This window comes from Canis lupus, chromosome 2, assembly GCF_003254725.2.
Source record: "Canis lupus dingo isolate Sandy chromosome 2, ASM325472v2, whole genome shotgun sequence".
Lineage (NCBI taxonomy): Eukaryota > Metazoa > Chordata > Mammalia > Carnivora > Canidae > Canis > Canis lupus.
The window spans coordinates 41150084-41166470 of NC_064244.1; the positions used below are offsets into that span (position 1 = coordinate 41150084).

At 40.7% G+C, this 16387-nt stretch overlaps 1 protein-coding gene across 11 annotated transcripts in view; it reads right to left on the bottom strand.

Annotated features, from left to right (window-relative positions):
* CDC20B (cell division cycle 20B) overlaps positions 1–8802 on the bottom strand; it is a 50340-nt gene extending 41538 nt beyond the window's left edge. For 2 of the 11 annotated variants that reach the window (XM_049102601.1, XM_049102604.1), the window contains exons 1-2: positions 5362–5871; positions 5027–5089 (exon numbers count right to left, since the gene is read on the bottom strand). In XM_049102601.1, the coding sequence (XP_048958558.1) occupies positions 5027–5089; positions 5362–5424 (126 nt within the window). In that variant the 5' untranslated portion in view covers positions 5425–5871. The other 9 variants (XM_049102588.1, XM_049102594.1, XM_049102600.1 and 6 more) reach the window with 9 other exon arrangements.
* Between the last annotated feature and the right edge of the window lie 7585 nt (positions 8803–16387).

A 16387-nucleotide genomic window follows, 5' to 3' on the forward strand; every position in this document is an offset into this window, starting at 1 on the left:
TCTGAATTGTTTTTGAGGAAATAGAAGCCACTCACAAGCCTATCTGTCCTTCACAATTTTGCCCCAAGAGCATAGAAGCAGTTTGAATTCTGAGCCTCTAAACAAAATGTTCTCAGAGCACCCTTGCCCTATACCCCCACTTCCAACAAGTGCCACAGGATTGCTGTGGTGTTTTCATATGTTCACATTAGGGATATGAGCAGAAGTGTATAATGCCAGCCCTACACGGGCTATGTAGACACCCCACTGTCAGTTTAGCAATGGAGCTGCACTGGGGAACACTAGGATTGTCCTGATGAGTGCAGTTGAGATGTCCATCCTGCCCAAAGTCACTAGTTCTCTCCAAGGCCTATAAAGTGGGTTTTCAGTTATATATCTCCCATCCTGGTTGCTTTATTCAACCTACAGTCTCCCCTATAGTCAAGGCTTGATTCTCTCCCCTCAGCCTTTGGATATGCAGGGCAGGCATGTGGGGATTTGAAAGTGTGCTAAGTAGGTGTACCTCCAGGATTCTGTAACAATCAGGCTCTGTGTGCTAAAACAGGATATGGAGACATTTGCTGAAGTCTTGCTACCCGTAACTCCAATGTCTTATGTGAATTTTGCCAGGTACACAGGTACAGAGAAAAAATTGTAGCTTTCTTGAATTGAGCATATCTTCCCTGTCTCAGCATCAAAAAGCCTGGAAAATAGCCTGCTATTTAAATTGAGGAGTATTACAGAAAATAGCTGCATCACATAAAAAGGTATTCAGTTGCCCTTATGACAAAGGAAGAAAATCAAATGCATTGGCTTGATGTTTGGTTTATTTGGAGGTGGAAAGGAGTACTTTATTCTAACTCCTAATCTTCATCTCATGGCACATATAGCCATAGTGTTGGAGATTGGAATAAATATGAATTTGCCTGAAATATACCCTGAAAGTCATACTTCATTTTTGAAAATACCTAATAATTATAGTGTATCCTTAGTATGTATACACGTACCTATATAGAATTCCTAGTAATTATAGTATATGCAGCATGTACACAGTGGTGGCTGATAAATAACCATTACTTCTCTGGAAGAGGGGTCCCAATTTGCAGCATTTGCCAATTTTCATGGTGTAAGTGCTCCCACATGGCCAACCTCTGTCTACCAATGGTTTAATAACCAATATGCCAAATTTCTGAAAATTTAGCAATCAGTTCTCACAAACCACTGTAAGTTGGCCCCAAAACACGAAAATTCTTAAAAATCAGACTTGATTAGGTTATCATAAGGATTTCCAAAGAAATAAATGTAGAGCAAAAACTTACTATATTAGTATTTATTTTTATTATAAATATTCTGTTTGGTTAGGTCATATGAAAATGCTGAAGGAAGTACATATAGTTACAAAATATGAAAAGTTGCTAACAGTATGCTATCTAATCACAGTAAAATCTAATGTTTTAACTGGATTGTCTACAGGTAATCTCAAGTAGGAAAATACTGCAGAAAAAAAGAAAGAGGAGGAGGAAAACAAAAACTGTTATCTCTCTATATTTTAAATCCATTAACTGTTTCAGAAGACTACCTTGCACAAGCTAAAAAGTCTTGAGTGGTCCGTGTATAATGTATTATGTTCATTAGTGATGTTTCTTTGAAAGAATAATGATATGTTTTTGGGTGTAGCTAATATGGGGACGCTTTTGTCCATGTTTATTCCTCACCTGGAGTTCATCTTCCCCATGGAATAGTAACAGTCTAATAGCTGTCATGCTTAGAAAGTAACACACCACACTGTTCCCCCCCCCCCCTTCTCTTCCTTCCTCTTGCTGAACTTTCAAGGCCATACCGAAGCATTCTTTTGGGGTGGGAGGAGCAGGGATGAATGAAGAGTAGTTTGGCATCCCAAGTGTGGATCCCTCCCTTTCCTTCCCTCTTACTCCTATGGAAACATTCTTCTTTTGAATTTAAATATTCATTCTCCCTTACCCACTGATCTCCTTAATTTATCTTTATTGCATTCCATTCTTTCTCTCCTTTCTCATCATCTCAGTAATATGGAACAGAAGAAGAACTTTAAATATGTATTGCTCCTTGAGTATAAATGTTAGCATTTTATGTCTTGTTCTTTAGTTTAAAAAAATTAAAACACAAAGGCCAAGCCTTCTAAGTTTAGTAGGTTTTATTTTATCAACAGGTCAGTGACCTTCCATAAAAAATAACATGTTGAAATTTAACCTTTTAAGAAAAAACAAGATAACATTATTTACATGGAAGGGATCCTTAAATACACAAAAAAAAAATGCTGAAAATGGAATGATAATGGTCAAGAACAAAAAGAGAATGAGACGTCAAAGTAGCAAAATGCATACACAATCAAATTATAGGCAACTATTTCTCACGGTTTAAATGTTTGAACTTAAATAAGAATAAAAATTCCTTTTTTTTTAAGATGTTATTTATTCATGAGAGAGAGGCAGAGACACAGAGGGAGAAGCAGGCTCCCTGTGGGGAGCCCGATGCGGAACTCGATCCCAGGACCCCAGGATTACGACATGAGCCAAAGGCAGACGCTCAACCACTGAGCCACCCAGGTGCCCCAAGAACAAAAATTCTTATATCATTTATAATCCAGTACAGTAGACTGTAATATATTTCTCATATCTCACTTAGAATATAACTAATTGACCAAAGTCAGTTCCATGAATTTGCTGCCAATGTCCACATGAGAACATGTTTGACACTGTGTGTCTGGGACCCACCACATACCTGACACTGTTGCATGGGCCAAAGTAGCCTCCAAAGGAATCAGAAAATAGTAAAAAGCATACTGTACAGCCAATTCTTCCCACTTCACAAGCTAAATCTCAAGCTGTACTCCAAATATTTTATGAGTCTTTGACTTCACAGAAAATGAAGAAAAAACTGAGGCAAATCCTCCAAAGGATTCAACCCCACCCCCCACCCCACCCTAAATTTTCCAGTTTTCTTGATATTTGAAGTGGAAATGTTTGAGTTGGCTGACTCATCTCCCTTGAGCTGGTACATACACATGATTATAGAGACCTGCTCTAATGTCATATTAAGGAACTCATTATCTAGAGAGAATACTCAATACTTAGTTGAAAACTTGGGGAAACATTTTAGGCTTTCCATTACAAATTGCCATTGTGTTCTAAATTTTATGCTAAAAATAAATACATAATTTCACAAATACTTTCATCTGTGTCCCCGGGCTTCCAAAAATATTACCTGGGAATTTTTTTAAGAATCAATTGTATTGGTTTCTTCACCATTTATGAAGCTGTCTGTTGTATTATTATTGGGTAACTGAATAGTAATTACAAGTATTATGGTAACTAGTGCCCTGGTTCATAGCAAAAAGTATACACATACATGCATGCATACACACACGAAATACAGAATTATACACTGATGTTCATTGTATATGCAATAAGATAGCAGTTGCATGTTAGCTGATGCCATTCATATATTCAACCAGCTAACAATACACTGCCAACCCATCACACACGGGTAAGTAGTGCAGCCTGTTAATGAGAAGAATTTGTCCAGAAGCAAGTGGCAGGGTAGTGGTGGCTGCCAGATTGACCCAAAGCAGCCAGCTAACAATACACTGCCTACCTGACTCAGGTCACGGCTACGTTTCATGGCCCATGAAGTCACTGAAGCTACATTTGCCATATGAAACACAGTGGCAGAAATGTACTCTTAATAGTCACGCAAAAGAAAACATAAACCAAACCTGTCCCTCCAAAATGGTTATAAAAAATAAAAACAACACTTTTAAATCTCCTCAAAAACCTAAAAAGGGGGTAGCCCCGGTGGCCCAGCGGTTTAGAGCCGCCTGCAGCCCGGGGTGTGATCCTGGAGACCCAGGATCGAGTCCCACATCAGGCTCCCTGCATGGAGCCTGCTTCTCCCTCTGCCTGTGTCTCTGCCTCTCTCTCACTCTCCCTGAATGAATAAATAAATAAATCTTTAAAAAAAAAAAAAAAACCTAAAAAGGAAAACTTTCAGAATACTTGCACTTAGCTGTTCTAAAGTAAATATCAAAATACGGTATTGTAGTACAAGTGAATTAACAGAGTTGTACTTGACTGTAGCTTTTCCAAGTATCTCTATTTACTGACCAAAAGACCAGCTGTATTAGGCAACAAAATATCTTTTAGGAGTCGTGGCAACACATAAGCTGGGCAAAAAACAAAACTGCTGCTATTTTGGAGGGAAAAGATCAATATTTAAGCATTTAGGGAATCTAAGGAGTTAACACTGTCATTCATTGCCTCTCACTATAAATAACCTCAGTCACTGTATTCTGAAAGGGCCCTAATGTGTTTGATTTATTGCATCACCACTGAAATGCTGGAAAATCTAAGAAGATTAAGAAAAATCTGTGAGAATGTTGATAGGCTTGAAACTAGAGTCTATGAATAAAGTTTAAAGGAATAAGAACAATTTCGTGCAGAGAGAAGCAAAGTGAATGGTGATTATGATAGATTTAAAGTATATGAGGGCTGTTTATGTGGGAAAAATAAGCAAAAGTCGTCTAGATATATTTTTTTACACTGATTTCAAGAGAAGCCACAGAAAGGCCTGAGGCTTTCAAGGAGAAAAAGCACTACATTGCGTCAACTATAAATTGCTAACGCAACAGATGATGGTCGATTATGCCACTTCTCCGACTGTCCACAAGATGGCACCATTTTCATTTCTTTTGGGGGCGAGCTTGTAAACGCAACAGAGCTACCTGACACGACATATCCATGCTTCATCCTTTTCTGTTGAGCCAAAAACCGGAAAGCACCTTTGATATACAAATGATTACCATTGTCAGGGATCTTCAATTTCTTACAGAAACAGAGGGTGGGGGGGTGTATGATTAGACTCTGCAGTTAGTGACATCCTAGGAGATTGATATTTTTTAAATTTTCATACCTTCAGACCAGGCTGTACTTTCAACAAGTATCTTCTTTAGGAGGAATTACTTTGCTCAAGATGAGAATTAAGAGAACGAGAGCAAGCAGTAGACACTCACCTTGGGAGAACCTGGACTTCTCTTCTGCCTCAGGTCTTTGGCGAGCACCCGCATGACGTTCTCCTTTGAAAACATAGGTAACAAAAGGAGAGAAAGACTATTAAAAAAAAAAAAAAAAAACCCACAGCAGTGTTAAGTGTGGAACGTCTCTAGAGATCTTCAGCTTGTCCAACTACACCTAACTCTCTCTCTTTAGCAAGCGGGCACCTCCAGAAAACTGCTCCAATTACACATCTCGAGATGACGGGTCGGGGAGGTCCTGATCCTAAACAGGTTACTACGAGAAGCCGCCTTGGGGCGCCGGGGCTGGGAACAAGAGGACGGCACCCACTCACCCACAGCATCTCGTCCTCCGTGCGGACCCTCCGCCGGGCCGTGCGCTCCAGTTTCCACTCCATCTCGGGGGGACGTGCCCCCTGCCGGGACTTTGGCCTCGCCTCGATTGGCCCCCGGTTTCCCCCCAGATCCAAGCCACCCCTGGCAGCGAGCGAATCGTCCACCCTCTAGAATCTCATCCCGCACCCCACCCCCACCCCCACCCCTCAGAACCACCACCTTCCACCCTGAACCCCCGATTCCTGCCACTGCTCCCCAGACAGCGTTCCCCAGGGTCCGGTTTAAAAAGCCGGCGAGGCGGCCGCGGGAGCGGGAATCCCCCTCTCCCGCTCCTCATTGGCCAGCGCGGCGGTGACGTCAGAGCCCGGGAGGGATTCCCCCGCGCGCCGCCGCCCGCCGCCGGCTCTTTGTCGGCCGCGGCGCGCACAGAAGCGCCAAGCTTTGCCGCGGGCCGTGGCGGGCCTGAGCTGGGCTGGGCGCCCACGGCTGTCCCCGCAGCAGGACAGGAGGGGGCTGGCGGGCGGAGAAGCGGGTTCTGTAAATTCACCTTCTTTCCATTTTCAAGGGGGGGCGGGGGGAGGTTTCGTTGTAACGAGGCCTTCTCTCTATGGGTAATGTTCACCGTCTGTGTAAGCCACTGATTTTAGACGTGTTCTCCCAACGTGTTCATCAGCTCTTGCTCCATTTTTCAAATAGGAAAACGTGGCAAAAAAAAAAAAAAAAAGGAAAACGTGGCAAGATTGCTGTGCTGATGATAAGGGGGGCCACTGACGTTTCTCCTAGAAGTTCTTCTGTGCAGTAGCCATGTCCCTCCCTTGAGCTGCTGAGCCGCCTTCCCAACCAAGAGGTTGGTCGGAGGGCGAGGTGAAAGCGCGGGTGAACGCTGGTGACAGGGAGCACCGCATGCGTAGTGAGGAGTCAGCAGGAAAGTTGAGCAGACTGAGGCCTAAGGAATAAAGGAGAGGATGATATTGGGGGCTAAGGGAGGGGTTTAGAGGGGAATGACAGGGAGCCAGATGGGCTGGGCAGCCTTAGCAGCCCCACCTGAGCCGCCAGGGAGGCTGGCTGCGTCATATGGCAGGAGGAGAAACTGTCTGGGGAACCTGTGGCAGACTGGAGACCAGCTTTTCCCTCTCAGCAGCCTCCTCTCTACCTCCCATTTGACACCGGATTGCTTCTGCTTTAATGCAACATGTGGGTTTGTGCATTTTCCCTGCGAAAGGACTCATAGATATCAGATACTCAAAGGGTCAGTGATTTAAAAAATAAAAACACTAAACTTACTCTCCCCCATCTTCCTTCTAACTGAACACAAAGAAAATTGGCATCGAGGCTGAGACCCAATCTTGAACCAGTTTTCCATCTGCGATGATAAAAGTTAGGGAGAATGCTGCACAGGGTAACTGAAACAAATGAGATCTATCAAAAGCTTGATAGCCGAATAACCCATGAAAAAGATCTATAAATTTCACCCACAAGAGTTTTATCTTCCTTGCAGTGCTTTCAACTTCCAGTAAATCCTTTCAGCAAACACTGAGGCTAAATAAAGTGAAATTTTGACTGAGAGTCAAATGTATTGTTAATTCAAATATCAGTTTTGCAAGTGCCAGCTAAAATAAGCGGCATATTGGAAATAATATGGAAGACTTTTTGTCCTACTTTTAATTATCATTTTACATGTACCATTTATGAAAATGGGCACAAACACAGGAGTAATAAAAACCAATTCAATTAATGAACTTGTAAGCCCATGTAAACTGTGATTTTGGAATCCATGTCCTTACAAGTACTGAGAATAGTGAAATACTCTTAGAATTCAATTATTTGTAATACATTCATAAATTCCATTTTAGCCACTAATTCCAAAGCATATTATACAGCCTCCAAATGCCTTTTTGCCCCTAGATTAAAGCAGAAAAGTAAAAGCCTTTTCCTTTAAAAAGTTATTGTGTATTTAAATAATCAGACTGAAATTTAACAGGAATGATGAAAATAGAAAAAAAATCACCATTGGCAAACACCACGGGACTAACTGTTGCAGTCAAGAATCTGAATAAACTGGTATGCATATAATGAGGGTGTTTGCCTCCTATGATTCAGTGCAAAAAAGGAAAATCACAACTTTTCATTGGACAGAACTGGCAGCCACCACCTCAACCAAGTATTAAATCAACTTCACCATTAATGACACATTGACATCCTCTGCATTAGGATGACAGACCGGCAGTGAGAAAGGTACAACATAACTTCTGTGACATTTTTGCCCAAAAAAATGCATAACCAGAATTTAATAATGAAAAAATGCTAAACAAACCAAAGGACAGTCACAAAATAATTGGCGAGTAGTACTCTTCAAAAGTGTCATTATGAAAAAGAGAGAAACTATCACAGATCAGAAGTTATCTATGTAAATATGACAAATGCATTTGAATTTGAATCCTGGATTGAATTGAGTCCTGGATTGAATCCTGGACTAGAAAGGGGGGGGGGGGGATTCATTTGTTGGATAATTGTAGAAATTTAAATACTATCTGTAGATTAGTTAACAGAGTAGTAAGAATGCTAATTTCCTTATTATCATCGTGCTATAGTTGTGTTAAATGTTAACATCTGGGGAAGCTGTGTGAAGGATATAGTGGAATTATTTCTACCATCTCGGTGACATTTTTCTAAGTCAAATTATGTCAAAATACAACTTAAAATATATTAATCTCATATCATGTGGTTATATGAATAGAAACATTATGACACAACTTTTTAGAAGAAGAAATATCCTGTGAACATTTTATCTAAATTATTATCAAATACGGTTTAGGAATTATGTCTAATTTATATGTTTATGTGCCTGGTTGAGTCACTATCTTCAAAATGTTCCCTCTTTGCGCCGAGGGGATTTTGCAGGCAGATCTGAGATATGGCCCAGGGCGGCGGGGAAGACTCCCCGGCAAAGCCCAAGGCCAACTGGAAGGATTTGGAGTAAGGAGGTGAGGGGGGCGAGGGTGGAGGCAGCGAGAAGGGAGAAAGGCGAACACGACAACGCTTTTCTGGATTCGCATCTTGCCGGGGCCCCGAGGGCCTGCGAGGCCCCTACCGACGGGAAGCAAGAGGGTATCCAAGCTTCCCAAATGCAGATTTTCTTTTTCAATTACATCATCACATTTTCTCTCTAAATAATAATGTTAACTATCCCAGAGAGAGACAACGAACAAAGTCAGCTCCCTTTATCCGTCCTCCCAGCGAAGTCCTTTCCCCAGAGCTCCGCCAGGCCATTGCCCAGTTCATTTACATCCCAAAGTGGGGACCCGGACTCCGGCGCGGTGACTGGGATCTTACTGTACTAAGCATTTTGCAACTGGCTTTCTCTGCTTCACTGCATCCTGTTGCAAACCTGAGGGCGGCCCCATTCCCAACTCCAACTGTCGGTCGGTGGGTCCGCCCCCCCCCCCCCGCTCCCCCAGCTCGCGCTCCCCCGCCCCGCCCCGCCCCGCCCCGCCCCGCCGCCCGCCTACTGGGCGACCCGGGCCGTTGCCCCGCGCTGCAACCGTCCCCGGGGCGCGTGCCCGCCGCGGGGGGCTGGGGGGCGGGAGGAGCGCCGCTCCCGGCGGGATCAATCCAGCCCCCGCCCACGTGGGAGAGGGCAAGACTGGGTGCTGGGGAGACAGTTCGGGGTGTCTGCCCCCTGGGAGAGTCAGGAAGTTAGCCGCGAAGTCTGGGGAAGGAAAGGCAAGGGGACCTTGGCGATCCGGACTGATCAGCTGAGCCTGTCTGCCCCCGCCCCAGAATATATCATCTATAGCTCAGAATAGCGCCTGGGAAGGAAGGAAGGAAGGAAGGAAGGAAGGAAGGAAGGAAGGAAGGAAGGAAGGAAGGAAGGAAGGAAGGAAGGAGGAGGAGGAGGAGGGAGGGAGGGAGGGAGGGAGGGAGGGAGGGAGGGAGGGAGGGAGGGAGGGAGGGAGGGAGGGAGGGAGGGAGTCCCTTGTAATTCAGACTATCAGCAGGACTCAGAAAGTCAACCTGTAAAGGTTCTAGCCAAGTAAAAGCCTCCGTCGGAAGAGCAGTCTATCAAATACCACCTCGCCTCTGGTTAAGTTACATCGACTCGTTATTTCTTCAGTTATAAGTCAGTTATGTACATGGCGTATTTTTACATTATAAATGCAAGGTCTGTCCTTTAAGATCTATTGCTCCAACCGTATCCCAATTAAGGAAGATGAAGGGTAAAATTTGCCCAGACATCAGCAGATCACCTCCAACTACTTATTTTCTTTAATTTTTCCCTTCTCTTTCTGCATAGGGTAGCTCTGGCATAGAGTACTAACCAAGCTACTTCCTCACGATCTTAAGGAATGTAAGGAAAATATCAAATCAGTACAAATCTGTATAAACCATGGATGAAGTCAGGCATGTGAACATGGTGCCCCCTCAAAGGAGGGCTTGTGAATGCTGTAGACGGGGAAATCCTTTTACTAGATAGCCTACCAGCACTTTAAACCACATAATCCAAAACAAAATTGAGAATCGTTCCTTATTCCCATTCTTCCCAAACCACCTTTTCCTTCGGCAGGTACCTTCCTCCCAATATCCCCGTCTTCCTGGTGGAATGGAATCAAAGTCAGCCTTCTTTAACACTTTCTCTTCCCATAAGACCAAACCCAGATATTAAGGACATTTTCACCTCTGCAGTGTTGATTACATCTACCCTCTTCTTGAACTATTACAGTAACCTAATTGATAATCCAATATCTAATCTCTTCAAGTCCATTCATTTAACATATTTATTTGCACAGAGCAAGTTCCATGCACCATTCATGTCAAGCAGTGAAGATCCAGTGATAAAGCTATCAAAGGCAATATGCATTATCTTGAGCTGGTTGTATTTCTCCCCTGCCCCATATCCCTGCAAGGATCTTCCTTACACACAGAATTAAGTTTCAAACCTTCTAACTCACAAGTGAGTTAATTTCAACCTTTACAATTTAATTTAATTTCAACCTTTCTTGCATCATCTGCCACAATACCACCAATATCATCTGTTCCCCACAAAGTAGGCAGGCCTTCACTCTCCTGCCTTCAGGCTTCCTCACTTTTTGTTGTTTATTTGTTTGTTTTTAAGGAATCTCTACACCCAAAGTGGGGCTCATGCTCTACCAACTGAGCCAGCCAAGGCATCCCCCCACCCAAGCTATCTCCCTTTTGAGGATTTTTTGCCCCTGTCTTCCAGCAACCTTACACTTGAGATTCAATTCCCTGTTCCAAAACCCTTCTCACATCCCCCTAATTGTAATTTTTTCTCTTCTCTATGTTCCCATAGCATTTTGTGTCTTTTTTTTTTTAAGAAGGAAGTTAGGAGCAATTTTTTTTAAAGACTTATTTATTTATGATAGAGAGAGAGAGGCAGAGACACAGGCAGAGGGAGAAGCAGGCTCCATGCAGGGAGCCTGACGTGGGACTCGATCCCTGGTCTCCAGGATCAGGCCCTGGATCAGGCTCTGGACTGAAGGTAGCACTAAACCGCTGAGCCACCCGGGCTGCCCCTATAAAGGCTTTTCTTTAAAAAAGCCATACACTTTCACCCTGAGATCTTTGTATACAGTTAACCCTTTAACAATACAGGGCATAAGGGGCACCAGCCCCAACATGGTTGAAAATCTGCATATAACTTTGATTCCCCCTCCAAACTCAACTACTAATAGACTACTTTTGACCAGAAGCCTAATATAAAGTCGGTTAATACATAATTTGTATGTTATATGTATGATATACTATATTCTTAAAGTAGGCTAAAGAAGAGAAAATGTTAAGAAAATCGTACTCTCGTGTATGTATAGAAAAAAAATGTATATATAAGTGAATCATGTAGTTTAAACCCATGTTGTTCAAGTGTCAACTGCATTTTGGTCTTCCTATTGCCGCTCCTCCTTGACCTAGTTAATTTCTGTTCTTATTCCAGACCTTGATTCAAACGTTATTTCCTTTTTTTAACTTTTCAAGCCATATTCCACCCTAATTATTTGCTCTCATAGCACCCTGTTTGTTTAACAGTTATGATTTATCATGACTCACCTCACCCCAAATTAGGTGATAAACTATATGTGATTCTATTACAAGAGATCTTGGAGTGACTCGACTTCTCTTATCCTCATTTTCCCCCTGCTATAGAACTAAAGTTTGAATTAAAATCTCTGCCTTGTCTGCATTGCTCAGATTTCCATTATTTCAAATAAAGATTATTCCAAGAGGTAGTATAGTGTAGACATGCAGAAAGTGGGCTTTTTTTTTTTTTTTTTTTTTTTGTATGGAGCCCATACAAAGTTGGTTTGAATATCCTCTCTTCCGTTTACTAGCTGTGATATCTGGGGCAAATTATTTGATCTCTCAGCTTTAATTTCCAGGTAAAAACACAAGTGATCATAGAACTTTACCTGAAAGTTTTCTTATCAGCCCTTGGTATGTGCCAGGCACATGATAGTGCTCGGTAAATCTGTCATGAGTGCTGATGCCACACTAATTTGTATGCTCTAGAAAGCACTGCCCAATAGAAATATAATTCAAGCCATATATATAATTTTAAACTTTCTGGTAGACATGTTTTTAAAAGTAAAAATAAGTAGGTGAGATTAAATAATATATTTTATTTAGCCTCATATATACAAAGCATTTCCACATGTAATCCATATAAAAATGAGATATTTTATGATTTTTTGTATGGTCTTCAAAACGCTGTGTACATTGTACACTTGTAGCCCATCTCAACTCATACTATCTGCATTTTAAATCCTCAGTAGCTAGTGGCTACCATATTAGACAGTGTAGCCCTTTGACATTTCTAATAGTCCTAATAGCTCTCCCCTATTTCCTCTCTTAGGTTGTTAATCTGACCTACTTTGGCTTCTCCAACCATTTATTCAGCTTCTTCAACCAACTATTCATGGACTGAATACCATTTTAAGTACTAGAAGTAATTGCTTAATTCTAGTTTTTATGCAGTACGGAACATTTCCTTCTGAAACTGGTTAAAGGAACAAAATATCAAGGGAAACTGTTAAGTCTCTTGGTGATAACGTAAAAATTGCATGATTTATATATTGACCTAGTATGGTGTTCCAAAAGCAAATTAATTAGAAATCATTATGCATTCATTTCTAATCAATTTTTAAACTTCCCACATCCAAATGTAAAAGCTGACAAATTGGTCTTCTGCACTGAACACAGCCAAGTAGAAAGAATCAAGAGTTGACATTATTATGATAATCAATTAAACTAAAGCATGCATTTTCTATAGTATGCCTGACCTTTAGGTACTTGACCTCGCTCAATCCAGGAAGAATGCATTTGTGTTAAATTAAGGAAACTTCATTTCTCCTGAAGATGGCACTGTGAACAAGGAAGAGATTAGCTCTGTTCACTATAGAATTTATTCAGAAAATATAGGACTAGATTATTAGATTTTAAAAATGCAATAAAACATGCATCTTGGTTATTCTGATGCCTTTCATAATCCTAATTGCTGAGGGTTGGTTTTTTTTTTTTTTTCATTTTAATTGTTCTCACTCTCTTTTTTGACATCAAAGTCATGGTCTATTATAACTGGGCCCATTATTTTTGTGAGTTTTTATATTGAGATCTTGTTTTCTTTACCAAAAAAAAAACCTAATAGTTAGGACCTATTGAATGCCAGCTGTGGTTAGCTGCTCTCCTAAGCACTTTAAATTCATGACAATCACTTTTATATAAACCGTGGTAGTAGAATAAAGAAGAAGCTATTTTAAGAGAATATTTACTGCCTGCCCACAATTCCAACCTACTTGATTTTACTGGGAAATTAAGGGTTTATGAACTTGTTTTTTTCTGCTTTTTTGGGGGGGAGGGTAATATGTAAGGAGATAAGATATGATGTTTGTCTTTTTAACTAGAGACTTAACTGATTAAGGGACTTTGTTTTGTTACCTGCTACCAAATGAAGAAAGAAGGAAGATCTCATTAAGAACATTTTCTGTTTCCTGTTAACAAACCCCAACCAACCCTAATAAGAATCAGACCTAGTTTAGTATGGCACAAGCCACCTAAATCATTTTGTCATCAAATATGATAATTTGTGATTCAAAAAACCTGAAAGTTTACAGTTACTTTACTGCTCATGAGGCTAGCAAAATTTTACAACTTCCAGTTTGAGACTACATAAGTTGAATACGTATATGGATTGGCCATCTGTCATGGCTGCTACCACTCTTAATTTTTCTGTAGAGATTCCCCAGCTTTATGCTCAGATATCTAGTCAAAAAGTGCCCAGAAAACCTGAATTGTATGACTATTCTGGAAAATTTGCTCTTCTGCTGCACTGTAAGACTGTCAGATCATCACACTTAAACACTTGCAACTAATGCTGATCCAGTAGGCAAACATACCTGTGTAAATACAGAAGCAGTTAACATTTCATACAGTTGAAATTAGCAAGTGGTTCATAATTTCAACACAATTGTGTTTACATTTCAGTAATATTATATCCAAGGGCCTGATTTACTAGAGTAAGGCAGTGGGATAAAACTCTTAAATTCTTCATGGGAATAAAAAATACACAGTAGCATACTAGCCATATTTACAGAGTCATATGGCTGGTAATTTCTTTAGACGTTTATGGAAATTAGCAAAGTGACTATAAGCAGGACTCAAGGAAATTAGCAAAGTGGCTATAGGCAGGACTCAAGTGACTGTAGGCAGGACTCTCTCTTTCCTTTGAGATGTCATAATGTTCAACTCCTGTTCAACGACATTTACTTTTCAAAAAACACACACTAGAGGGTAGAGAGTAAAATGAAATCATGCCTCTGGTACTCTCAGGCTGGTAGTGGAGACATACACAATAATAATTCTAATACCAATGGACTGGAATGTGACATAATGAAAATGCAAGGTACTGTGGGATATTCTTTCTATATGAATAAATAGTCATCTGTAAGATTTCTTTTCCAAAGATTAAATAATTTCAATTCTTATTTCTCAATGCTTTGTTTACTGTCCTCCTCTGAATCCTCAAGTTTCAATATTTATCTTTCATTATAGAACTCCAAACTGTACCACCATTATAAAGGCCCCAGAGACTGAAGATTGGAAGAAATACCTTACTTAAGGAAGCCTGGGTGGCTCAGCAGTTGAGCGCCTGCCTTTGGCCCTGGGCATGATTCCGGAGTCCCGGGATCGAGTCCCACATCAGGCTCCCTTCATGGAGCCTGCTTCTCTCTCTGCCTGTGTCTCTGCCTCTCTCTCTCTCTCTCTCTCTCTGTGTGTGTGTGTCTCTCATGAATGAATAAATAAATAAAATCTTTAAAAAAAAACTTAAAAAAATACCTTACTTCCCCTAATTTCTTAGTATTTTGTTTATTTTTTAAATAATTGTAGACCATTCATGATCCCATGCAGATCTGTTAAATATCCAGCCACAGGGTAAATAAATCATTCCACATCTACATAATAAAATAGTCATTAAACTATTTCAGAAAAATGGGGTGCCTGGCTGGCTCAATCAGTAAAACATGGGGTTTTGTTGTTGTTATATTTCACCATGATGATTTTTATTTTTTTCAAGTTTTTATTTAAATTCCAGTTAACACACAGCATAATATTAGCTTCAGGTATAGAATTGAGTGATCCATCACTTAAATACAATACCCAGTGTCCATCCCAACAAATGCCCTCCTTAATATCCATCATCTATTTAGCCCATCCTCCACACCTGCCCCCCTCCAGCAACTCTGTTTGTTCTCTATAGTTAAGAGTCTATTCCCTGGTTTGCCTCTCTTTTTTTGCATCTATTTTGTTTCTTAAATTTCACATATGAATGAGATCATATGGGGGCACCTAGGTGGCTCAGTTGGTTAAGCATCTGCCTTCAGCTCAGGTCATGATCTTGGGGTCCTGGACTTGAGCCCTACATCAGGCTCCCTGCTTTGCAGGGAGCCTGCTTGTCCCTCTCCCTCTGCCCCTCTCCTTGCTCATGCTTGCTCGCTCTCTTCTCTTTCTCTCAAAAAAAACTTTTTTTAAAAAAATGAGTGAGATCATATAGTATTTGTCTTTCTCTTACTTATTTCACTTAGCATAAAAAAATCACTTAGCATAATACTCTTTAGCTCCATCCACATCATTGCAAATGACAAAATTTCATTCTTTTCATGGCTGAGTAATATTCCATTGTAGGTATATATCCATCATCAGTCATTAGGCATTTGAGCTCTTTCCATAGTATGGCTATTGTTGATAATGCTGCTATACATCTGGGTGCATGTATCCCTTCAAATCAGTATTTTTGTATCCTTTGGTTAAATACCTGATAGTGAAATTGCTGGATTACAGGGTAGTTCTATTTTTAATTTTTTTTTAACTTTTTGAGGAACCTCCATACTGTTTTCTAGTGTGGCTGCACCAGTTTACATTCTCATCAACAGTATAAGAAGGTTCCCGTTTCTCCCCATCCTCGCCAAAATCTGTTTCCTGAGTTGTTAATTTTAGCCATTCTCAGTGATGAGGTGATATCTCATTGTAGTTTTGATTTACATCTCCCTGATGATGATTGATGTTAAGCATTTTTCATGTGTCTGTTGGCCATCTGGATGTCTTCTTTGGGAGAATGTCTTTCTGCCCATGTTTTGACTGGATTATTTGGTTCTTTGGTTGTTTTGTTTTAGAAGTTCTTTATAGATCTTGTATACTAGCCCTTTATCTGATGTCATTTGCAAATATCTTCTTCCATTCTGTAGGTTGCCTTTTAGATTTGTTGATTGTTTCCTTAGCTGTGCAGAAGCTTTTTACCTTGATGAAGTCCCAATAGTTTATTTTTGCTTTTATTTCCCTTCCCTCAGAAGAGGTATCTACTAAGAAGTTGCTACCAACAAGTCAAAGACATTACTACCAGTATTCTCCTTTAGGATTTTAATGGTTTCTTGTCTCACATTTAGGTCTTTCATCTATTTTGAATTTGCATTTGTGTATAGGGTAAGACAATGATCTGGTCTCATTCTTTTGCATGTTGCT